General features: G+C 43.6%; 1 protein-coding gene across 1 annotated transcript; it reads right to left on the reverse strand.

Moving 5' to 3' along the window:
- Window positions 1-5,465: 5,465 nt before the first annotated feature.
- Window positions 5,466-24,894, reverse strand: LOC129336611 (alcohol dehydrogenase 1-like). The gene is made up of 9 exons (XM_054989823.1): window positions 24,644-24,894; window positions 17,850-17,951; window positions 16,221-16,362; window positions 13,893-13,980; window positions 13,450-13,669; window positions 10,550-10,810; window positions 9,612-9,747; window positions 7,261-7,399; window positions 5,466-6,747 (listed from the first exon to the last, which is right to left on the reverse strand). The coding sequence occupies exons 1-9, from the start codon at window positions 24,659-24,661 to the stop codon at window positions 6,723-6,725; spliced, it is 1,131 nt and encodes a 376-aa protein (XP_054845798.1). The 5' UTR covers window positions 24,662-24,894; the 3' UTR covers window positions 5,466-6,722.
- Between the last annotated feature and the right edge of the window lie 882 nt (window positions 24,895-25,776).

The following is a 25,776-nucleotide window of genomic DNA, read 5'->3' on the forward strand; positions in this document are numbered from 1 at the left end:
GTTTAAAAAAATGAGTGTGCCACAATAGCTGACTGTTTTGATGCACAATCTGTACTCTGGACAAGAAGCTACTGGTAGGACAGAATATGGGGAAACAGAATGGTTTCCAGCCGGCAAAGGTGTAAGACAAGGATGCATATTATCTCCTTATCTGTTCAACCTCTATGAAGCATATCATAAGGAAAGCTAGATTAGATTTAGAAGAAGGCGAAGTAAAAATTGGTGGAAGAAACATTAACAATTTGAATATGCAATAATATCACATTACTGGCAGAAAATAGTGAAGATCTGAAACGACTACTGATGAAGGTTAAAGGAGAAAGCACCAAAGCAGCATTACAACTGAACATGAAGATGTCAAAAGTCATGACTACTAAGGAATTACACAATTTTAAAGTTGACAATGAGGAAATTGAAATTGTTCAAGATTTTCTGTTCCTTGGCTCAATCATCAACCAAAAGGGAGACTGCAACCAAGAAATCAGGAAAAGAGTGAGACTTGGAAGAGCAGCCAAGAAGGAACTAGAAAAGTTTCTTAAAGATAAAGAAGTATCTCTGGGGACCAAGAACAAGATAATGCAAGCTATGGAATTTCCCATTACAATGTATGGCTAAACCAATGTGAAGAAAGCTGATAGGAAGAAAATTGATTCATTTAAAATGTGGTGCTGGAATAGAGTTTTCCGGATACCATGGATGGGCAAAAAGACAAACAAGTGGGTTCTAGATCATCAAGCCTGAATTCTCCCTAGAAGTTAAAATGACAAAACTGTGGCTATCATATTTTTGTCACATTATGAGAAAACAAGATTCTCTGGAAAAGTCAATAATGCTAGGAAAAGTGGAAGTCAATAGGAAAAGAGGAAAACCCAAAACGATATGGCTTGACTCAATAAAAGAATCCACGGCCTTCAGTTTGCAAGATCTGAGCAAGTCTGTTAATGATAGGATGTTTTGGAGGTCTTTCATTCATAGGGTCACCATAGGTTGAAGGTGACTTGACAGCACATAACACACAAGCCAAGTGCAAATCTGTCAGCCAAATATGTAAACAAGCAGTGAAATAAAAATATGCCTGTTTCTCAGATAAGCAATAATGATTACCCTATGGCAATAATATATTTTTACATAAACTTTCAGTCAGTTGGTTTTAGAACAGTCTGTGTTAGAAGTTCTATTCATGAGGCCCGTTCCTTAGCATTCCTTGACATGGATTTTTTAAGCATCTGGAGCTAAGTAAAGCCAGCTTTTGATGCCATCAACAATGTTATGTTTGCGTAGACATTTTTCTCAAGTAAAAAACTATGGGGGAAAGAATCGGGATGCGAGCACTCTTCATGAGGCTGAAAGCACCAGAACAGCAGCTTAAAACAGCAGGACAATACGGACACTGAAAGAGAAAAGACAGAGTGAACTTTACAAATTCTGTAGCAGGAAAGAGAATGAAACACCAATCTTGCTTTAGGACACACATCCCATTATTTTATGTTCAAGATGCGGATGACAGACGCAGCTGCTAAACCCTTGGAAATGTAGGGCGGGAGACTTCCAGTAGAAAAACATGAATGTGCTGCTCCTGCCGAGGCTCCGGGAAGGAATGGCACTGACTGATCATGCAGCTTGACCGGAGGAGGGACGGGCGCTTCTCCCCTTCTTGGCTGACCATGCCTCCACTGCATCCTGCACGACGGTGCCAACACAGCCCGCCGATGAGTCAGCGAGCTTCTCTTCTTGGCCCATATTTGAGGCCCTGAAGTCAGGACAGCATTTACCATTCCTTTGCTATCCAGCTGTTTTCAGAGGCATGGTAAAGCTCCTCTTGCTATGGGCCAGAAGCTTTAGATTATATAGTTGGTTGTAGTCCCCCTGAAATAAAGCTTATATGCAGCTACCTCGGTGCACATCAGCCATCTATGTTAGGCTGCCTTGCGGCAGGAAGGACTTCCCTCTCCCACATCTAGGTGTATGCAGAACCACTTGGCTATTTTAATGCTGCAGGCAAACTGTGTGCCATTAATTTGTGGAGCTCACTGCCACAGGATGTAGGTGGCTTTAGAAGAGCATTCGACAAATTAATGGAGGATGAGGTCAATCAGCCAGGCTAGAGGAATGGAACCTCTATGTGCAGAGGCAGTGTGCCTCTGAGTGTCAGCTGCTGAGGAGGTATTATCAGCAAGTGGCTATGGACTCCCCTACAGTAGCATCTAGCAGGCCATTGCGGGAAAAAAAATCCTGATGGGAGTGTTGGTCAGATCAAGCAAGGCTTTTATGTTCTTATGAAGAAGAATCCACTAGACTTGTGTTAAGGAGAATGTCTGCCTGTTGATGCTGCCATAGGAAGTTGTCATAGGGATGTGACCTTCAAAATGTCTTGTCCCTGCTTTTATTTGCCACAGGTTATAGCAGCCTAGCAAATGAAAGTTCTGTTGAGTCCCTTTCAACTGCCGAGTAGCAATGCAAACCCCACAGAGAGGGTGTTTGCTCTGTATGAAGTATTCAGGTCTTTTTTACACATGTAATAGAACTGTGCTGTAAGGAAAAAGTTCAGAGAGATTACTACTGTGTACTGTCTTACATATGCTCCTCCTGGGTAGTTCCATGTCATGTTATGTCACGTCAGTCTGCTTATGTTTTGGTTCAGCATCGTTTTCAGATTTCTGCAACCCTTACCCTGTCATATTGTTCACTGAATGTACCACCTGTTGACTGTATTGACATATATGGTGTAATCTGCCTTGAATCAAAAGAAAGAAAATGTGGCAAAGCTCATCTGAGGAATGCCTTCTGAAGGTGCCATCCTGCAAAAGGGTAGCTCTCCGTTCACATGCATTCTCTGTGGCTCCCACCTTGTGGAACAGCCTGCTGGAGGTGGTCAGGATGCACCCCCCATTATTTCACAGAATGCGCAGAACAGAAAATGTCCAGGAGTGTGTTTTAAAGAGATTAGAACCATAATATAATGCTTGCTACTACAATGTCGTCATCTTTGTAAGTTCCTTTCTTCATTATGCTTCAGGAGTTGAGGGAGAGATGGCTCTGAGGGGAGATGTAGATCTAGTGTAACCCCAGGTACCCAAATATTGTGCCTGCCCACACAACATCTAATTAGGGCATGAGTATAGAGAAGCAGAGGGAGATAAGAGTAGGGGTTTCTGTTTTATTATTCCTTCCATTCACTGTATATTTGCCTGTGTATAGTTAGAAGTTAAATAAATGATTTTTGGAATTTATGAAGGAAGAAAGCTCTTCTGTTCCACATAGTCCTCCAACTACTTGGGCCCACTAGCAGAGGAGGGAGGTTAGGAGGCTGTCCCACCTAACCAGGACCCCATACAGGGACAGTGGTGGCAGCAAGTACCTGGAGACAGGAAAGTGAGACGGCTCCTCCAGGTGCTGGGCTAGGCAAAGGAGGGGTAGGCAGAGCGGGGGGTCTATCAGTTAAGACAAAAAAGAAGGGAGAGGCCCATTTTGCCACCTCAGGCCTTTGACAGTTTTCCATTGGTTTTCAGTTCTGAATCCTAGCTGTACTGCAATGTTTGTAGGTCTTTGCTGCCGGACTGAATTGGTTTTTATCTTATGCAATCTGCCTTGAATTCTTCCTTGAATTCTCCTTAGAAGCTAAAATGACAAAATTGAGGCTGTTGTTCTTTGGTCACATCATGAGAAGACAAGACTCACTGGAAAAGATAATAATGCTAGGTAGTAGGAGAAGAGGAAGACCCAAAATGACTCAACGCAGGAAGCCACATCCTCCAGTTTGCAAGACTTGAGTAGAGATGGGTACGAACCAAAATACGAACCAAAATTCATGACGAACCAGGCCGGTTCGTGGTTCGTGAACCAACGGTTTGTCAGATCCCATTTCTGATGAACTGCCACGAACTTTAGGCTGGTTCATTTGGTTTGTTTTTTGGTTCATCACTGCAGACAGCCTGCCGATCTATCAGTTTCCTAGGCAACAGGGGATGGACTTCCTGCAGACCTGCTGACCCAGAAGTGACCTTCTGCTGACCCGGAAGTGACAATTTCCTGACCTGGATGTGACGTTTTCATGAACCAAATGAACTGGCTTGTAAACCGGGGGGGGGGGGGAGGTTTGTGAAAGTTTGTAAAATTTGACGAAACACAAACCACATGGTTTCCTTTTTTTCTGATTTGCGCCTATCTCTAGACTTGAGCAAGGCCATTAATGATAGGACACTTTGGAGGTCATTAAGTCATAGGGTTGCCGTAAGTCCTTTTGTCTAATTTAATGGTGTCTCATAACACACACAATCCAACTTCAGAATCAGTGAGTAAGGCAGACTATACATGAAGATAATAACAGTAACAATAAGGGTTGAGATCCTGATTTCAATGAAGGGGGTCTGGTAACATCCTTAGAGCCTGCAATCTTGTACCAGAACAAGTGTTAATTTAGTTCAACAGCTGCATCCATCTCTTGTTCTCTTAGTACCTTCCTTGGACAACACTGTAAACTGCCAATGACCAAAACTAGATTTGGATCCTTGAAAGGGCTAATCTATATTGAAACTTATTCCTGTGACAGAGAGAATGCCTTTTGAGTTCTGTATGATGAATGAGCATGGGTGCAAGCACATACACATGTTGAGTTCCCCCCTGCATGACTGGGAACTTTGCTTTGACAAAGTTCTTCAGTACACAGAGAGAGCCTTATGTACATATATATGTAGACCCAATGCATCCATTTAAATGAAAGTATGTCAGTCAGAGGTGGAGCATGCCACAGCAATCCTGCTGCGCATTCATAATACCCCCTCAAATATTTGGAAACGCTTCTGAAATAGAACTGCTCTGACAGTATTGTATGGCAGTATCGTACAGCAACTGTGGCCCCATTTTGAATATAAGGACCCTTCCTTGGATACCAAAATTGTGTTAGGTCACACAATGTCACACCGCTCTAGGGACTGCTAGAAAATCTATGGTAAATCCATAGAGTTTTCAGCAATTCTTAGAGAGGACTGGCATCACTTCTGGGTTTTCCCTGGAAGTGATATCATGCCGTTGCTGATGGTTATTTTTTTTTAACATTAGTTTTCTCCCACTGGCCACAGGAGCAGTAGCAGAAAGCAGGAACCAGTGAGAACCTGGCAAGTCTAATCGGGAGAGTCATACATTTACTTCTAAACCATGCTTTAGGTAATATCAATACACTTTGTTTATGGCTTTTACCATCTTACATTATATTATGCTCATATCAAAAACTCTTAAGTAAAATTTACTTATGAAAATCAGAGTGTACTTGATATTTCTTTTACGTGTTTGATTTTTTTATTTTGGATTTCCTAAACAAACTTGGCCATCCTTTATTTGTGTCGATGTTAGCTTATTCAGAAGTTCTGACACTAAGTTTCCTGCCTCTTGCAAACACATCATTTTTGATAGAATACAGATGAGAGATAGTATGGTTGAGACTCTCCCTCAATTAAGAACAGTGTGCATGGATTTGACAGTTGTATTTGAAACTCTGTTAAATGTACTTTCTTCCAGTGTCTAAATTAAGTTTTTCATTTTCCTCAGCAGATACTAATTTACATTATTTAAAATACAAACACTGAGTCTGCAATACCTATGCTCAGATTAATTGGTTTACTTTAATGACTGGAATCGCATTTTTTTAAAGTTTTAAAATCCTGCAACAGAAATGGAAAGTATCACTGCTGTGAATGACTGCTTTTTGTTTCAGTTAACTCTCTTTTAAATCATTTTGAAAGCAGCTACCCACTGTTGTAAAGATTATCTTGCAATGCCACGAATGTGAGGAGCTATGAAGTTCCTACAGCTATATATCCTTAGTCCAATAACACAACCTAACGATCAACTGGAGAGAGAAACCTTTAACAGAACTGGGATGAAAGGCTAAGCAGGAATAAGAGGAAGCAAGAACTGACAATACCAGACGATACAGAAGAGGCTATTTTATGTTGCTCTCCTATGTAGGTGCCCTGACCTGAGCCTGATCTTGTCAGATCTCAGAAGCTAAGCAAGGTCTTCCTTCATTGGTAATTGAATGGGAGACCTCCCGTGAAGACCAGGGTTGCAGAGGAAGGTAATGGCAAACCACCTCTGTTAGTCTCTTGCCATGAAAACCCCACCGGGGGTTGTCATAAGTCAGCTACGACTGGAGGGCACTCTCCACCACCACCTAGGTGGGTATCAGATGGCATATGTTGGGGAATGAGAGCACAGGGGATTTAAGCAGTTTACTGCCTCAGGCAAAATTAGATGGGGGTCTTCAAGTGTGGGTCGCTGCTGAAGAAGTGGGATGGTGGTATTGGGGCAGCAGGCCGTGTTCACTTTGGCGGCCTAATTTTTGGTCCCAGAGCCTGGCTTGGGGAACAAGGGCTGATGGCATGGGTGTAAGGGAGTGACGGGTGGAGAAAGGGGTTCATCACCCCTTTCTTGTCCTGTGCTTCTCTGCAGCAGCTGTCACTGAGCTTGTTGCTAGTCTGAGACCAACTGAATGTGACAGAGGCCTGCTGAGCATTTTTCCTCCACAGTCCTTACAGGTACAGTTGACATAGGAATTGCCTCTTGCTGGCTGTAAACATGAAAGGTTTCGATGTTCAAATATATTGGCATTTGTTGAAAATTTTGTAAATGTAAGTAACTGTTGAATTTAGTCCGGTACATGAAAGATCTAAAGAAGAAGATGTTCTGTTCTGCCGATGCCCCACTGACTGGTTGCCTTTGGAACTTTAAAACAACAGGACAGAACGAATACTGAAAGAGAAAGGAGAAAGATAAAAACATTTCCAAAAGAATCTTTAACTATGCTCAATAGATATTAAGACCCAGTCATGACTCTGTTTGCAAGTTCCCATCTCTTATTAGACATACACGGTTGTAGGTTACCAGAGGTACGTCTTTGGCCAAAGCCTTAGTCCCGCTAATGTCAATGCATGTGAAAGGAAGATGGGCATGTCCACCTTGGACTCTTCCAGAGAAGGGAGCTGCTGTAGCATAGTGGTTAAGTAGTTGGACTGCAAATCAGCACTCTGCTGGTTCAACTCCCCTTATTGCCATGACCTGAGCAGGTGGCCTTGAGTGAGCCACTCTTCTCAGCCCCAGCTCCCCAGCTGTATTGTGGGGATAATAATAACACTGACTTTATTCACTGCTCAGAGTGGGGCACTATGTTTAAAAGAGCAGTACATAAGAGCACTAGTTGTTATCATCATCACCACCATTATTATTTTAGCTTGGAATCGTAACAGTAAAATGTGCGTTCATTACCTTTTACCTGCGCGCAGCAGCTCAAAGCCTTCAGCAATTTTCTCAAAGGGCAACATGTGACTTATTAATGCATCTGGATGACATTTCTTGTTCATGTAATCAGAAACTAGTTTGGGGAGAGCATCTTTTAGCTTCCAATCTGGGTAAAAAAAAAATAGAAGGGCAGTGGGTGAGTCTCTATGTTCCACTTTTTTTTAAGGAGGGAAGACATTGAGCCAAGCTACAAGTGATGAATTACACTTGCCTGGCAAGTGAACAGACTCACGTGTATTCCTCCCTGTTCACTTGCCATTCACTTGCGAGAGCTTGTAGCTTGGCTCTTATTGTAACCCCTCTTTCCTTTCCACTTGTGAAGCCAATTTCTGGGCACTGTAATCTATAGGGAGGAAAGCGCTAGGTATGGTACGAGACCTTGCACAAGCGGAACTGCCTTAAGTCCATTTATGTTTCCACTTGTGCATCACTGGATCCAAACCACTGAATAAATACTAAAACAGAGGAATATTAAAAATAAACAAAATCACGTGGCACTACTAGGTCATCACTACGGATGAGAGCAGCCGAACAAAGTAACACAAATCAAAATCTTCATCTAAAACTCAAAAGAATAGATGCCAGGTGAATGCATGCAAAGGAGTTATTCCTGACATGACGTGGGAGCACATGAAAGATGCTCTCTGATGATCATCTCAGCCATCACCTCTGGTCCCTACAGCTAAGTAGCACTTTCAATTCTGCTGGGAAATGAATTGGAAGCCAGTGATGTTCTGATGATACTGGCCAGATGTGTTCTCAGGGAGTTTTTAACCAGCCAGCAGCTATTCTCTGAAGCACCTGAAGCTTCTGAACAATCTTCAAGGGCAGCCCCATGTAGAGTACATTGCAGTAAGGGTATGATTACTGCGGACAGTTCATGCTTTCCCCAAAGGATGCAGTAAGTTTGCAGTTCCCACTAGATGCTAGAAGATTGGATGGCAGTTCAACACCAGATTCAAATAGCAGGCTCTATTTTAGACAGGACACTATGGAGTTACTCAGTACCAGAAATGTCCTTGCATTTACCATGGCATACCAACACTTATGCATACTGCTGCGTAGAGGGATTTGTAGCCGAGCACACTCCTGAGTACTGCAGAGGATACTAGTAAACTGGCTCAAATTGAAAGCAGTCCTGATTGAAAGCATCTCCTGATTCACAGTGCTATAAACTGCTGTGAAGCTGCTATAAAGCAACTGCTGAAATGATGGACGCCAGACATAAGAAGGCCCACCTTCCATTTCCATTTCCATTTGAGCTCCTATGTTTGTTTAGTGGCCTAAGAAACGTTGGTGCATGAGGTAGAAAATCTAATTTTTCCACACCATGGTAGGAAAACTATATCCATTACTTATATAATTGATAATTTGCTGCCCTTTAATGGTGCCTGAAACTCTTGACTTCTCAGGGGATCTGCTTCACCCTTCCATCATGATAGGCCAATGCTCTAACACACTGGCACGGTAAAGCATACTCTGAGGTGTACCTCTGTACACAATCATGCAGAGTCAGTTTCAAGTTTTGGAGGATACTCGACAGACAGTATCCAGGGGCCCCTGTTTGCCTACCACCAGGCCTCACTCGTGCCTCCCCTTCCACCCCTATCTGTTTGCCTGTGCATCCTTCTCTCACTTGCACGTCTCTCCATTGCCCATGCTCAGTTGCCTGACCAATCAGCACACTTTTTCCCAAAAGCACTGGCAGGTGCATGCAGCTTGATATGCTGCTGTCATGGCCACAAGAAGTGCCACCACAGAGCGCACCACCCACATGCCCTTCCCCAATGACACTGGGCAGCTGGGAGCATGGGGGCTGGAGCACTTCAAGGAAACAGCTAGGGAAGGACATGCAGACAGGTGGCAGGGGGAGTGTGTGGGTGGGGGTCTGTGGCAGCGGGCCCCAGAAGCAGCTCTGAGCCCTGGCAACAGCCCCACCTCAGAGTATGCTTTACCTTGCCAGTGGATTAGAGTGCTGGCCTAGGATCTGGGAGGCTCAAATTCGTTTCCACTCTACCATAAAACTAGTTGGATGACCTTGGGTTAGTCACAAGGTAGGCACCAATCAGATTTTCTTCGTCAAGTCCCAACATTTTTCTCACCCTAACCTCCCTCAAAATGTTGTGAGGACAAAACAGAGGCGAACAGAGCTAAATAAGCTGCCCTGAGCACCTTAGAGGAAGGGCAAAATAAAAAATGTACTAAATAAATAAAATTATATTTCCATTAAGAGAAGGTACATATTATTTCACTGAATGTAACATACACACACATAGAGCAACCATCATATGAGATAACCCATTTCAAGGAATCTTCACCTCCGATTAAGGACCCAGTCAGCTTCCTCCCTGTGAGGAGCAGTGTCGGATCGAAAGCGAGCTGCGACCCTGAAGGAGGCTCCCCTACCAACACACAGGTTCCAGAACCCAAGCAGGAAGAGGCAAGAGCAGCTACCTGGGGGAGACAAGAAAATCGTCTAAGAAATAGAAATGATGGAGCCTTCCACAAAGATTTTCACTACAGTATTGGCACATTCCAAGATTTAATAAAATATAGGTGCCATTTTGACAAGCTCTAGGATGGGAGCCCTAAAGAAATTAATGCATGTGACCCTACGGCTTGAAAGAAGGGCTGGATACAGACATTGATCACGCATCCCCTATCCCGCTCTCCCACCTCCTCCTCTTCACAGCTGAACAATAATTAATGCGACACTGCAGCTCACCTGTGAACCGGAAAAAGTTCATTATATGGCTGTGTGTGGGGGGGATTGCTGAGCTCATCTCTGCCATTTTGAAGGTGGAGCTTATACCTGCTCCTCCATGAACTGGCTGCTGGTGGGGCATCTACAAAAACACTCCGCCTGCATCTGCCTCACACTTCCCTTTTTCAGACAGAGCAAATGATTTTTCCTTTGCTCTGGCTCTAAGGACGAAGCCCTGAGAATCTTGCTCAGGAAAAGCACAACATCTCTCGGAAACTCCCCAAAATCATGGGGGGGGCATACCCCTTTTCATGGGGAGGGGGACTATGTAGAAGCAGCTGTTGGCCAGGCAACAGCTTCATGAATTATGTACACATCTAAAACCTGCACATCTCCAGTTAATGGCAAGGTGCGGGGGGAGGAATACCAAAAAATCCAGATACTACCCAGGAGCGTGGAGAGAGGATGCATAAGTGACTCGTGCATCCTCTTTTTAAAGATTCTGGGTATTGTCAGACACTCACTCTCAAGAATAAAAGAGGAATCACTTACCTCTGTGTCAATACGCCCAATTGCCTCAAATGAATAGTCCACGCCAAGGCCAGTCATTTCCACAAGCACCTTATGAATGGGTTTGCTGAAATCGTTAGGAGAGATGCATTCGGTGGCTCCTAACTCTTTTGCTTTAGCGAATTTTTCTTTGTTGATGTCAACCCCAATAATCCGGGATGCTCCAGCTGCTTTGCAGCCTATAATAACAGACAGACCAACACCTCCCAAACCAAAGACAGCACAGGTAGAACCAGGCTCAACCTGAGAAGCAATATAAAACAAGAGCCCTGAGTTCAGCAATTGCAGGATATTATCTAGCATTATTTGTGAGATTTTTAGACTGTCTCCTATCCAAATTCTTGAACTGGTTTACAAGGAAGTTCAACATAATGCAAATACACAAGAAATGGATGAAGTTGATAAAGTTATAACAAAGCAGCAGAGATTTAAAAAAACAGCTATCATTTAAAAAAGCAGAGATCAAAAAGCCAGTGGAAAAAACCTTAAAATTAGTTAATATATAAACATCCTCCAGGAGAATAAAAACGTGTTTCCTGCTTGCTTTAACGTGGTACCAGACAAACTACAGAGAATGAGTTCCATTAGTAAGGTGTCACCACCGAAAACGCTTCGTCTCTTGCGGCCACCCGTTTCATAAAATATGAACACGCAGTAGTGTTACCAGGTCCCTTTACCCTCTTGGTTGTGGGGAGGGATCTGGAACTCACCTTCTGTAAGTCTTTGTGCGTGCACTTTGTGCAGGTGTACTCCCAGCATGACACAATGATGTCACTTGAGGGAGTGACGTCACCTCGCCAGCCGCAGAAGTGCTCCCATGCTTCACACAGGGCCGGTTCTTAAAGAATTGGCCCTCTTGAGTCCCAAATCAGCTCAGTATGAAGCATGGGAACACTCCCACGGCCCATGCAATGACCTCACTCCTGGAAGTTACATTGTTGCAGCATGCCAGGAGTGCACCCCGGGAGACCCATTCCCATGCCTCCCCCCCCCGCCGCCAGCCAGGTGAACGGTGGCAGGGGCGGAGGCTGGGAGTGGGGGATCTCCCGCCCCCATCGGAGGACTGGCCATCCTAACACACACAGCAGAACTTCAGATGATGAACTTAAACCATAAATAATGTCACAGAATCAGAGGGCAAAGAGGGATGTTGGGCCAGGATGAAGAACAGGAAAACTTCAGGAAAGGAACAGACACAGAGGTGGGATTAGGCAGGGAGCATTCAGTGTAGAAAATACAATCAAGAAAAGGGGCTGGTGGAAGGAACAGAACAATGCAAGAAAAAGAATAGAACAGAACGAATGGTAGAGAAAGAGAGGATACCCTAGGAGAGGGGATCCCAGCATGGTACCTGTCAAGGTTTTTTAGAAAGTGGGTGGCATCAAATGAGGCTTTTACTCAGCAGGGCTGCTGATCAGCAATCTGATTGGTTGTGCAGTTTAAAAAAAACTCTTTTAGCTGTAGGATTCCCAGGTCTCTATACCCTCCCAGTTGGTGGGCGTGTCCTGGGACATACCTTGAGGTTAATTCATGCGTGCGCAAAGGATGCGAGTGCTCCCGGCACTGGAGCCATGATGTCACCTGCGCCAGCAGCAGGCTTGCTCCCGCACTTTGCTGAGGCTAATTCATACTTCAAGGACAATACTACAGGACAATTCATAAACTTCAACAGGAAAGAAGAAACCTTAAGAATGAACAGAGCATGGTTTCCAGTTCTGAAAAACACCAGGCTAACAAAACATTCTATCCCCAACAATAGCCCTGCAGAGAAGATTAGCCCAGCAAGTACCAATCCATATGCAAAAGAACCTCCTCAGGATACAGTGAAGCCTCCCGCCATTAGCATTCCACACCCTGGGAAACTCTTAAAGGATGACTCAGCTCAACCCCACCCCTCCTGAGTAGATACAAATGACCTACATCTTTTCCACACTGTGACACTGAGAGATCTCTGTCTTTTGGTGCTACACCTCTGAAGATGCCAGCCACAGCTGCTGGCGAAACGTCAGGAACTACAATGCCAAGACCACGGCAATACAGCCCGGAAAACCCACAACAACCATCTAATTCATACTGTTGGGGCGAAAATTGGCCCCTGCAAAGTGCAGGAGCATGCCCACCACCAGGCGCAATGATGTCACTTGAGGAAGTGACGTCATCATGCCCACTGGGAGCACACCCACAGCGCACTTGCCTGGGAAGTTCCTTGTCTGCTGGGTCCATTCCCCATGCCTTATCCCTTCACTGGCCAGGTTAAGTGGGAGGGGCCAGAGGCAGGCAGGGGAGCTCCCTCACCCCCACTGGGGGACATGCAGCCCTATTTGGCAGCAGCTGCTACCACAAAACAAAGATCTTCACTGCATGACTGAAGTTACACCAATATTTTAAAACAATATATTCATTTTAAAAGGCATCCTGTTAAACAGGACTTCTGCCTGAAATGTTAAAGAGTTACTATTAGATTTATACATAACCTGTCTCGCTGCCTTTTGTTGGTTGGCTCTGAGCCCACCTCCTGCAGCAGTTATTTTTGTGACTGATTCCATTTCCTGTGACAGCCATTTTGTGGTTGTTCCCACTACCTCGTGTCAGAACTCCAAGGCTGCCCACAGGCTCAAAAAGGATGGGGACCCCTGCTCTGGGACATCAAACATGAGATCAATATAGTGACAGCATATTCATGCTTCCTATGAGAGGGGCTGCTAGGAAGATGGATCCAGTAGTAGCAACAAGACAGCTCAAATGCTCCTAGCTGCACTTGCATCTGAAGGTATCAGGACAAGTCTGAAGAGTGATTCCTGATAGTATAACTTCTCCAGCAAGGAGGAAGCAAGCCTTTACTTTACCTGTCTGAGAGGCACACACAATTCATGAATTCTTACCTTGGCCGTATTGATGGCAGCACCATAGCCGGTAGAAAACCCACAGCCAAACAGCCAGACTTTCTCCAGAGGAGCATCATCGTCGATCTTCACAATGGAAGCCTCCGGCATGACTGTGTACTCGGAGAAGGTGCTTGTCCACAGGAAGTGGTAAACTTGCTTCCCTCTGCAGGTAAATCTGCCTGTTTTGTCTGGCATCAGATTCTGAGATTGGCAGAAGCTGTTTGAAGAGATCCAGGCAGGATCTGTATCATAACCTGAACAAAATGCTGCTGCTTCCTAGCAAGACCAAGGGCCAAGCTACACATGACGAATGACACTTGAAGGGCAAGTGTATTTCTCCCTGTTCACTTGCCCTCCACTCAATCCACTTGCCGTTCAAGTGTCATTCGTCATGTGTAGCTTGGCCCCAAGTGAATAACAGAAGATGCAAACAGACTTACTGTGTTTTGAGGCAACAATTTGATTTAGGATTCAGACAGGAGGCACATTCTCCACATTGGGGAAGACATAAAGGAATGACTTTGTCACCTTGCAGAGGGTGAAAATAGTTCTTAGGTTAAAATTTGTCTGAATGAAGTATACAAAAACATTATTTTAAACAGAACAATCACTATGCAATTCTATGCTGAATTAATTCCAGCCTGTTGATTTCAATAGATCTAGACTGGCATGATTGCACAGACTGTTAGCTTCATATCCGTTCATGTGGATAGAGCATACACATTTTCATATTCTGAATTTTAATTTTGGCTAAATATTGCCAGGTCATATGGGCTTAAATTGTACTTAAACCAACAGAAGTAAGAACAGAAGGAAATGGAAGATAATTTAAACACAGTTTCATTGCTAACTAGCAGAAAGCAATCATATATGAACTACTAAAACAAAAATTTAAAAAATTGGACGTGGGAAGGAAAAGTAGCATGCATAGTGAGTGCTTAGAGCAGAAGAACTCCCTTAGTGGATTGTGGAGAACTACATTCACAATTACCATCAACCAAAACAGCACATGACTCCTGCATGCCCTGTCTGTCGCTCCACCCCCACCCCACCCCCACAAATGTAAGTATTAACATTAAATATATTACTATAACCTTTTAAAATTTTCAGATTAGCTCTGCACGTGTAGAGTTGTCTCTCCTCAGTGTACCTTCTTGCTGTCTCCTCACATGAGGTACAACAGCTCAGCCAAGAGAGAGAGATATGACCAAGGTAGGATTGCCAATCAAGTGAGGCCTGGAGATCTCCTGGAGTTACAACTGATCCCCAAACTACAGAGATCAATTTCCCTGGAGAAAATGGCCGCCTCGGATGGTGGACTACCCCGCTGAGGTCCCTCCCCAAACCCCTCCTTCCCAGGCTCCACCTTCAACTCTTTGCATGTTCTTCAGTCTTGGCCCTTCAGAGCTCCTGTAGCTGCTGAGGCTTGACTGAGCAGCTGACTACAAATGCAGGCTGAGCCAGAGGGGGAGCTGAATAAAACCCTGTTTGTTGTATATAAAGCTGGTGTGTCCTGGTGTTCAAGATACAACACGAACCCTGATTTGGCAAACCAAAGGGCCTGGAGAACAAGGTGTTTGTGGAGAAAGGGGAGTAAAATCAGTGCACTCACTGAGGCCAGCTTGCTCTCTTCATGAATGGCTGCCAGGGTGGGGGTGGTGGAGATATAAGGCTCCCAACTCGGGATTGGCAAATTCCTGAAGATCAGGGAATGGAGATGGGGATGGCCGTGTTTCAGGAGGGGAGGGATCTCAGTGGGCTAAAATATCACATGGATGCTGAAAATCTATGGAAATATAACTGTAAACATGTTAGCGTAGTACATGTTACTTATGTGTTATGTATTGCTTGAGTATAATGAAGGTTCCTGAAACCTACAAAGCTATTGGTGTTTGGGTGCCGGTATGGCCAATCAGGACTGTTGCCTTGTAGCCAATTGCTGTGCTGAAAAATAGATACTTGTATATAGTTCATGCAAATGAAAGATTCTAGCTGCTTACATTGTATTGGTTGTTGTACAAATGGGTGTGGTTTCTACAAGTATAAATTGGTTACTATTGAGCCTGAGGCTTTAGTCTGTCTACTTCCAGTTTTCAATAAAGATGTATAAAGAGCTGTTAATCTCAATATACAATATGATGTTTTCTAAAAATTATGATCTGCACTCTCTTAGAAATGTCTGAGGCAAATTACCTTAGATGACCACCAGACATGAGGGAACAAATACTGGAGAAAATATGAGTTATCGGTCAAATCTATAACGCAGTGGCTAGCATTTATTACTTATTACTCTCTCTGTTAAAAATACCTTAGGCAAATTACACACAGGATGACCACCAGATATGTGGGAACAAATACTGGAGAAAATATGAGTTATCGGTCAAATCTAGTGGCTAGCATTTAGCATACATAATATACAGACTTTGATTTTTATTCCATTTCTGAAATTTTAAAAAAATCTACAAACATTGTTCATCTGAAGTATTTAGAAGTATTTTTGTACTGGGCAGTGCTAAAGCAGTTTAGCAGCACTGAAATTCAACAAGATACACATAGCTGTTTCTCACCTGCTTTTAAAAACATGTTTAATTGTAAACTGCTTCATATATGTTATAGCGAGAAACAACTAACAAATAACTTGGATGGATGAATAAATGAAGCGGAAGGACACAGGAGGTAGCAGCCCAAATAATGAGCTACTTTCTTGCAAAGCAAAGAAGTATCTCGGGTTCCGATTGCTTGCTGTTCTCACACAATATCCTCCTTACCTGGCTTTACACATGTGACTTCTGGTCCAATGCTTTCAACAATACCAGCTCCTTCATGGCCCACAATAACAGGGTAATCGATGTTAGGAAAAATACCGTTTACTACATGATCATCTGTCCGGCAGATCCCGGTGGCTACTATCTAAGTGTAAATGAGTGCAAATAAAACTTCAGTGTTTGTACTGCTTAGTCATGTACATTTACAAGGAAAAATGCAACGGAGGAATGCTGTGACCCTCCACTAGGCAGAAAACCTTACAGGTGAATTCAGGACCTCCTGATAAACAGCCAATCACATGAAGGAACCCCCAGTCACATGATCTTTCCCGCCCATGAGGGGAAGAAATCTTGCAAACAGAGGCTCTTTCCACTTGATAGTCTGTGAAAAATGAACATACATTGAAGGGTGGAAACCAGGATCTCTGCAGCAGGTTCCATACCTGACATACACATGAGACATCTTATACGGAGACACTCAAGTGTAGGAAGATGAAAGGGAGGTGAAATTGACAGAGCCTTTGGGAGGCAAAGATGAAAATAAACCCTCTGTGGAGCCATCTCTGCCAGCTCTGTCTTTTAAAACTACCCACCTATGCTTCCCGGCTAACATTGTGTCTCCCTACACTTGAGCATCCCGTGTAAGATGTTTCATGTTAGAGGAAAGGAGTTTCAGCATGCTTGGACACTGGGAGGCGCTACATTTCTCTTTCCTTTAGAACCAGATTGCATGTGTTATCTTGCAGAAGAGAGTGCATTTCATTGTCTAAGCTGGGAGTTCCTCTGACGATGACTACTCTTCCTTTTCCTTTGTGTGTTCTCCCTTTTTCTTTGTTGTCTTCTAAGAGGCAAGGCCTCTCTGTGGGTCCCTTCTGTGAGAGGCTATGCTGGACAAGCCCAGATTTGTCTAAATGAATCACATTTATACTCACCCAATGCTAGAGAAGCTAGCCAGTTGTTGGAAGAAACTTTTCCTTAGATTAGGCTTTTATTTACCTTTGCTACAATGTATGTGAACCTGCTTCAATAAATCTTTTTCAATATATTTGTGTCATGTGTGTTTGCTGTTCATGATCTCACATCTTTCCTATCTTCATAATTCTGCTGAATAAAACCAAATAATTCACAAGAAGATGCACTCATGGTTTTTCACCCATGCTGGCCCTGAGAGGTACAAAAGCGCCTCTCAGGGCAAGCATTAGCACATGGTGAGGTGTGATAGCTGCTGATTCCCTCTTCATGGATGGGAAATGAGAGAACCTCCATCACCTGGCTGCATGCTGCTACAACAGATACTAGGGTTACCAGCCCATGGTTGGTACCTGGCAGAAGATTACAGGGGCAAAGGCCCTCCCTGACGGGTAGATCTCTTTGAGTAAATAACATTCGATTTATATATTGCCCTTCAGGACAATTTAACACCCACTCAGAGCAGTTTACGAAGTATGTCATTATCCCCACAACAAAATACCCTGTGAGGAGGGTGGGGCTGAGAGAGTTCCTAGAAGCTGTGACTGACCCAAGGTCACCCAGCTGGTTTCAAGTGGAGGAGTGGGGAATCAAACCCAGTTCTTCAGATTAGGGTCCCGTGCTCTTAACCACCACACCAAACTGGCTCTCACCAGTGTTTACCTTCACTCGAATTTCATGGGTTCTTGGTAGTGCCACCTCAACTTCTTCAAGAGAAGGTAATTTGCCTACTTCCCAGATAACTGCAGCTTTGCATTTAATAACCTGTGGCAAAGGACAACATCAGAATAGTGTAGAGATTAAATTCCACAATATCCTTTATAACAGTTTAATTGAAGGGTACATCTCCAAGTAAGCAAGATGCCTGAAAGTGGAAACCAAGTTGGAAGAAAAGAAAAACAAAAAATGGAGGTTTGGGTATTTTTTTAAAGCAGCCCTCCATCCACACATCTGCAAACATCTATAGCATGTCCCGCTGGCGGACTGGGAAAAGAAACAGTAAAAACATCTAATTTGCACTTAAGCTTTGGAGAGGAAATACAGAGGGGGGGGAAATCACAAAACGCATTTAAAAGAACACATTTTAAACCAATCTCTTTGCTTGATCCAGTACAATCTTGTATCATTCTGTGTTTGATCGCTGTAGTTTTTGGCATCATTATGGGCCATCAAAAATGGAGATGTTGATATACAGCTTTGGCAAGCTGCTTCGTCAAAGTGCCTGAGCTGGGTTTCAGCTTTAACTGCAAAGTTAAATAAAAATAAAAGGAGCTGTTAATTTAAAATTGAGTTGAAGACTAGGTTTTCACCAGGTCAGGGCTCATGGCTGTGCTAACTGAAATTAGATACAGCAAAATCAAGTAGCAATGCCAGCTTAAACAGATTTAGATCTCCTTAGGACTTAGAATGGTATAACTCTGCTTAGGATGACAGTACCAATTTAATTTACTTTAATATATTTGTTCAGTGTAAAGTTGGGGAGGAAGTTTTCCTTTCTCTCCTGCTCCCCTGTGCTTTAATACAGTTTACTGGATACAAGAAGAAAAAGAGAAAACAGACCTTAGATATAAAAGAAAACAATAATACATATTTCATTTCCACTCTTCTCTACACTTATCTTATTTTAACAAACATCATACTTAAGATTTAATCTCTCCAAAATTTTCTTTTCCACTACTGCCTTCCGTTCTTCTTAAAAATCAAAGCCACAGATTATCAAATCATTTTTCCTTGTTTCACACAGAAAGTCAATAAGGGGATTCCAGTTAGCCAAATAAAAGAGACAATGTTTTATCTTTGATCAAAGCTGTAAGTTTAGGCATCTCCATTGTCAGGGCTTGCCGCAGCTGCCACAGGGCGTGGCACTGGGCGGTCTGCTCCTGACGTCACAGGGGGGCCAGGGACTCTGCAGGACCCTGCTCTGTGGAAGGAGGGGCGGTATACCTCACCCAGACTCCCTCTCAGTCCACTCGCTGGCCTGCTCAACCTGGCCTGCTTACCCTCTGTGTCCTCCATCTCCTCCTTCCAGAACTCTCCTCCAAGCCTCCACCCTTGCATCCTACTGCTCTCACTCCACATCATCACTCCTCACTCACACCCACCACCGCAGAGTTCTTCCCAGCCACCCTTTATAGGGTTTCCTTTCTCCACCCCGCCCTCCTTCCAGGCTTGTTCCCTCTCCTGACTGGGCCCAGCTGTGCATTCCTCCAGGTGTTTCCCTCCAACCACTAATCCCTCCTGGGCCCTTTTGCCATGCTGGCAGGGTGGGGTTGAGTGCGAGCCATCCCCAGCTGAGGGCTCCTTGGCCTCGCTCACGAGGAGCTGCCCCAGCCAGCCCTTGTGCTATTGAGCTTGCCTGGCTTTGCTCACGAGGAGCTGCCCCGGCCAGCCTCTGTGCTATTGGGCTTGCCTGGCCTTGCTCCCGAGGAGCTGCCCCAGCCAGCCTCTGAGCTACTGAGCTTGCCTGGCCTTGCTCACGAGGAGCTGCCCCAGCCAGCCTCTGTGCTATTGGGCTTGCCTGGCCCTGCTCACGAGGAGCTGCCTTAGCCAGCTTCTGCGCTGCCTGCTCAGCAATGCTGGGCGGGGTTACCCATCTCCTCCCCCAGAATGCCTGTGGCAGCCCCCCCTGGAGAGGCTTGGCTTCTAGCAACTCCTGAGCCAGGCTGCTGTCTTCTAGCCATGGTGTGGCTCTGGGCTGCAGCGGCGGCATCCTCTCCCTGCCAGGTAAGGGCTCTGCTTGGGTTGCTGCTGCTGCTGCTGGACCCACCTTCTCCCTGCTGTGTCCCTTTCCCTCCAGCCTGCTTAGCCCCCTCTCTTCCCCCTGGAGGGTGGGGCTGGCTGGTTTCTCCTTGCCCCCTCCACCCCTCTGAGGTACTGGCCTTTTGCCCCTTCCCCATGGAGTAGGTAGGTTCTGGCCCTGGTTGCTGGCTTGGGGGGTGGAGTTGCTGCCACCCTTTTGTCCCCTGCTGTTCCCTCTTGTCAAGTCTGGGGGCTGGGGCTCAGACCCCGGACATCCATTAACTCCGTCATTTTCATAATCCAGTCTTCAGTTGAAGACAATTCTGCGCTTTTCCATTTATGTGCACACAAAAGCCTAGCTGCTGTGGTCATGCTGATTATCCGTTTGTCCATTAATCCCAACAAAAAGGCTTCTGGTTTAAACTGTATAGTAGTCTTTAAGATTTTTTGTATTATCATATAGATTTCAGTCTAAAATTTTCTAGCCTTACGGCAAGTCCACCCAAAATGATAGAATGTTCCTTCTTGTTTCTCACATTTCTAACATTTATTCAACATATCTTTACTCATTTTAGCAGATTTGTCAGGAGACATATACCCACCGATACATCGTTTAATAAAATTTTTCTTTAAGTCTAACACTCAAAGTAAATTTAAGCCCGTTTATCGACATATTTTCCCACTGATCCATCATTATATTACACCAATTTTTTTAGCCCATTTTATCATATAGTGGTTGTTGTGGGTTTTCCGGGCTGTATTGCCGTGGTCTTGGCATTGTAGTTCCTGACGTTTCGCCAGCAGCTGTGGCTGGCATCTTTAGAGGTGTAGCACCAAAAGACAGAGATCTCTCAGTGTCACAGTGTGGAAAAGATGTTGGCAGGTCATTTGTATCTACTCAGGAGGGGTGGGGTTGTATCTGAGTAGATACAAATGACCTGCCAACATCTTTTCCACACTGTGACACTGAGAGATCTCTGTCTTTTGGTGCTACACCTCTGAAGATGCCAGCCACAGCTGCTGACGAAACGTCAGGAACTACAATGCCAAGACCACGGCAATACAGCCCGGAAAACCCACAACAACCATCGTTCTCCGGCCGTGAAAGCCTTCGACAATTATCATATAATCTTCCACAGATTCTTCTTCTGTTTTAAATTTCAGTAACAGCTTATACATTTTAGAAATAACATGTCCATCATTTAAACATAGCTCTTTTTCAAACTCAGGCCGTTTTCACACTGTCTATAAATCGCGCGAGACTCACGGAAGGCTGCCAGCTTTGTCTCACGCTTTTTGACGCCATCTGTTTACAAAACGCCACAAACAGTGATTTACGGCGTTTTGTAATCGGATGGTGTTAAAAATCGCACAAGAAAGCCGGCAGCCTTCTGTGAGTCTCACGCGATTTATAGACAGTGTGAAAACAGCCTCAGTCTTATTATGTTCAAAGCCCCATAGTTTTTTATCTAATTTGAATCTTTCTGAAAGTTGAGCATAGGAAAACCATTGACATTTATAACCTTTAGCTATTAAACCCTCCATTGTCTTCAATTTGCAATCTCCCTGCGAGAATTCTAGTAAATCTCCATAAGTCAGCCATCCCTGTTTGAAGATCATCTCTTTTCTGTAAAACGCTTCCCGTGTTGAAATCCAAAGTGGTGTCTTCTGTGTGAGTCTCAGTTTATATTTGTTCCAGATTCTCAAAATGGCTCTCCTGATATAGTGATTTTTAAAGTATGTAAGCTTTTTAATTATCTTTTTCTTTTATTTTTGCTTTCTGCCTTCTTATTGGGCTTTTAATTCAATGAAAAAAAATTATATATATATATATATATATATATATATATATATATATATATATATATATATATATATATATATAAAATTTACTGGATATATTATACCATTTCTCTTCCAGTCTTCTCTAATGGGGTAGTTCAGTTTTCTTGCACTGTTTACTGTAGCTATCGTGGTCTTTATTGCATTGCTTTTATAATTCTGTACTTTTGACTTGAATCTCAGGGAGAAATGCCGATGATAAAATGAAGTAAATACATAAATGAAAAATAAACATGTATTTGGGCTCCATTGGCACAAGGAAATTTAGGGATCCTAAAATATAAAAATGCCCAGGTGGACCACAATGTATTTCCAGAAGTGGAGGAATTTTAACTGTGGCACAGAATCCAAAACCTCACTCTGTTCTTGTCCCCTAGCAACTGGCATTCAGAGGCATACAGTCTCTGAACATGGAGTTCCTTTTAGTTAACATGCACCTATCCTCCATGAAATAAATCCTGAATCTATTCCCAACATCTACACTGGGCCCTCCAAAGTCTAGTGTTTTGGAGGAAAGAGAAAAATGACTTTTCTTATTTTCTTTCTCCTACCATGCATAATCTTACTATATAATTGAGTAAGCGTATTTCAGACAACTCACTTTATACCCTGGTGCACCACCAGAGGGTGCTGCCATGAAGGGAAGCTTCGGCAAGGCACCATGTCCCTCCAGAAAACGTGAAATGATGGGAAGCCCAGGCCGGGAGCAGGATGGGAGCAGGTGGCAATGCCCGCCTTCCGCCTTCACCCAGCTGGTAGTAGGAGTGAGGCAGGTGGCAACGCCCACCACCCAACTTAACCCAGATGATATTAGGAGTGAAGCAGGAGGCAATGTCCACCCCCTGCCTTCACCCAGTTGGTATTAGGAGCGGAGCAGGTGGCAATGTTCACCCCCCCCCCCCCCGTCTCATGGAACCTAATTGATGGTAAATGAAAATAGACCTTCTGTGCCCTTATGGTTGCTAAAAAAACTGACACAACAGCATTGGTGAGACTAGACAAAAGCCAATTTCCCATAATTTATTGGACTGAGGACCTTATAATTTTATCAATATTTGAATGTATAATGTATTGCATATAGATGTCAATTAGTTACGCTCATTTTAGATATTTGGAGACCTTTCATAGAAGCCTACATATAGATTTGCCACCATTTTGTTTTGTTTTGTTTTTTTCCTTTTTTTGCTTCGCATGAATAGAATTAATTTTAACAACAACAACAACAACTTCACAACTTATATGGAAAAACTGCAGATTTCTGATATAACAAGATTCCCAGGGTATGAGCTTTCAAGAGTCAGAGCTCTCTTCTTCAGATACACTATGTATGTGAGACTCATTAAATGGATCTGTTTTTCTTTGGCAGTTTATTTTGCTGAATCATTAAACCCTGCCCAGTTTGCTGAAGTCTTCAGTCTTCAGTTATGTAAGCAACCCCTTTTTGGATTATGTCAATTTGTTATACAAATAAACAGGGCTGACTGCAAGTTTGGGCAGGACGTAGGCAAAATGATCATAAGTCTTGCCACACATACACACGTTCAGCCATGTGCACACATGACGAAAAAACTCTTCTCTTTCTCTCTTGAGAAGGGTGTGTGGAGTGGACCATAGCTGGCAACTTCTTCATGCTCCTGTAAGTATGACTGGAAGCACAGTAGAATCATACTTACCCTTTTCCCTGGACATCCCACCCAGCCGGAAATTAGAAATTGACATAGTGCTCTTATGGTGTTTCCAATTTCCAGGAAGGGAGCCAAGCAGAGGTTGCTCATAGCTCTCTCCAAGACTCAGTGATACTGATGGGCCTTGAAACAGGGCATGAGAGCCCCATTCACCACTTCTTCCTGGACAACTCCTATGTACCAAAATTGGCTGGCTGGGGCTGAAGGAACGACACAGAATCCCCCCCCCCCCCCGGAGCACCATAAAGGGAGAGTGTCCCACAGACCCCTGTGACTTTGCAGAGGCCTCTGGGGACAATTCTCCATCCTGCAACCAGCACTCCTTGCTTGTGTGAAGAATGTTGAGTTGCTTTAAAATCTTCTGTGCTCTTATATCAACAAAACTTGATGCAGTTACTTGTTAATCTCTGCTATCTTGTAATTTATTGTATGCATTTTATTAATAAAATTTTGTTTACATTAAAAAAAAACTTGATGCAGTATGTAAAATCATTTTATTTAGAATTAGAAATTTTGCAAACATTTAAAATACATTATGTGCTATATAAATCCTTTAAAATTATTTTTAACCTAGAAATTGATCTTGTTACATACTTACAATGCCATCCTAGGCAGAGTTATACCTTCTTAGTCGAGGGCTTACAAGGATGTAACTCCGCTTAGGAGGTCAATGTTAATTTGTGACCAAAAGATCTCAAATGTCTTACTTGAGATACTTTGAAGGACATTCTGTCACTATCATGCTCTGGAGTGTTCAATACACATGCACTAACCTCAGAAGTCCTTATAACAACCCTGTAATGTAGGCCAGTATTAGTACATATTGCAAGTGGAGGCTAAGAGAAAAGTGACTTGTGTAGCTTGGTTAGTTTGTGGGAGAGGCAAGATTTGAACCAGGGATTTCTGCCTTCACAGCCTGCAACTTAAAAACAAAACAAAAAAGACTGATTTATGGCAACCTTATTCTCCTTCACTTATTTCAAACAGGCTCACATTTTGAACCCACAAATGGGAGTTTCAAGTTCTACGGCTTCGTCTTGGCACTGTGAAATGAATCTGCACAATAAAACCCACAGAATGTTTCTTTAGGCAATGGGAAGTTTTAAAGAGTCTATTCTTTCAGCAACCGAAGGCATGCACACAAAACACTTTTCATATATGCTGTCGAGTCACAGGAATTGCCTGTCTTACCTTCCCTGCAGTTGCCATGTCTCAGGATTTCTGCCCAAGCCCCTCTGCAAAAGACGTCTCCAGCCTCCTCTTCTTCTCCTTCACTTTGGCTCTGGCAGCAACATAGAGGCACAGAGATGCATAAAAGCAACCCTCTCCCCTGACCCTGGACAATATACACAATGTATAAACTATGATAGGTCAGCTGTGGAAGGGGAGGGCCAATTTGCAACTCTGATAAAGTCCTTCATTGCCAAAGGTCACCTTTCCAACTATTGGATTGAGTTAATGTCCTCCTGGAATAAACGGGCATCCAAATTTAACCACTACAGTCAGAAGAATAACGTTTTTTAAAAAAAATCATTCATTCAGTTAACTGTTAACAGCTTGTATTTGCTAGGGAAAACATTACTTCAGTCAGCCAGTGTTCATGCTCTCCTGCTCAGAAAATTTAATAGTGCGTACTCGCACAGTGCATTTACATAAAGGCAAGAAGAGATGGGTATAAAACTGGGTATGCAAAGAACTGAACAGTCAAAAAATGGAAGAAAAAATCCCTAACAAATTCAGGAAGAATAGCTGTTAGGTCCACGTCACATTTTATATAGCAATCACGTGTGCCTTAGCTACCCCTTGTTGCATCAGTGTTGCCCAGTGCAGAGCATGCATACACACACACAATAAAACCTCAGGAACATGTATAAGGAAACTATAATTGATCATGGCTCCCAAGTATGTGTCCACTTGTAGCAAAAATAGCAAGTTCATTTGACTTGGTATGGTTTGCCCAAATAACTACACGAATCTGGAGAATATTGTAAGACGAAAACCTTTTATTCCAAGGAATAAAGGGGTAGAGTTTCAAGCAAGTAAAACCCATTAAGCTCACCCAAGTTAAGCAAGGAAGGTCCTTTTTATACTTTGCTGTTTCTAAGACAAAGCCCACCTCCTTTTCTTTGTCTGCTTCTCAGTTCTGAGAGGAACTTTCCCTGCTTTCCTACCTAGCTGGTTTTAAATGGCTCTTGTTTACTGCCTGGACTTGCTGGCTCAGTTGTTTCTAAGTACAATCTGCACATTCAAAGCTAAGCAGTTACTTCGAATTGCATGTTGGTAATACGGCTTCTGGTTCACTTTGCTCACACATTGGCACAGGG

This window comes from Eublepharis macularius, chromosome 10 (assembly GCF_028583425.1).
Source record: "Eublepharis macularius isolate TG4126 chromosome 10, MPM_Emac_v1.0, whole genome shotgun sequence".
NCBI lineage: Eukaryota > Metazoa > Chordata > Lepidosauria > Squamata > Eublepharidae > Eublepharis > Eublepharis macularius.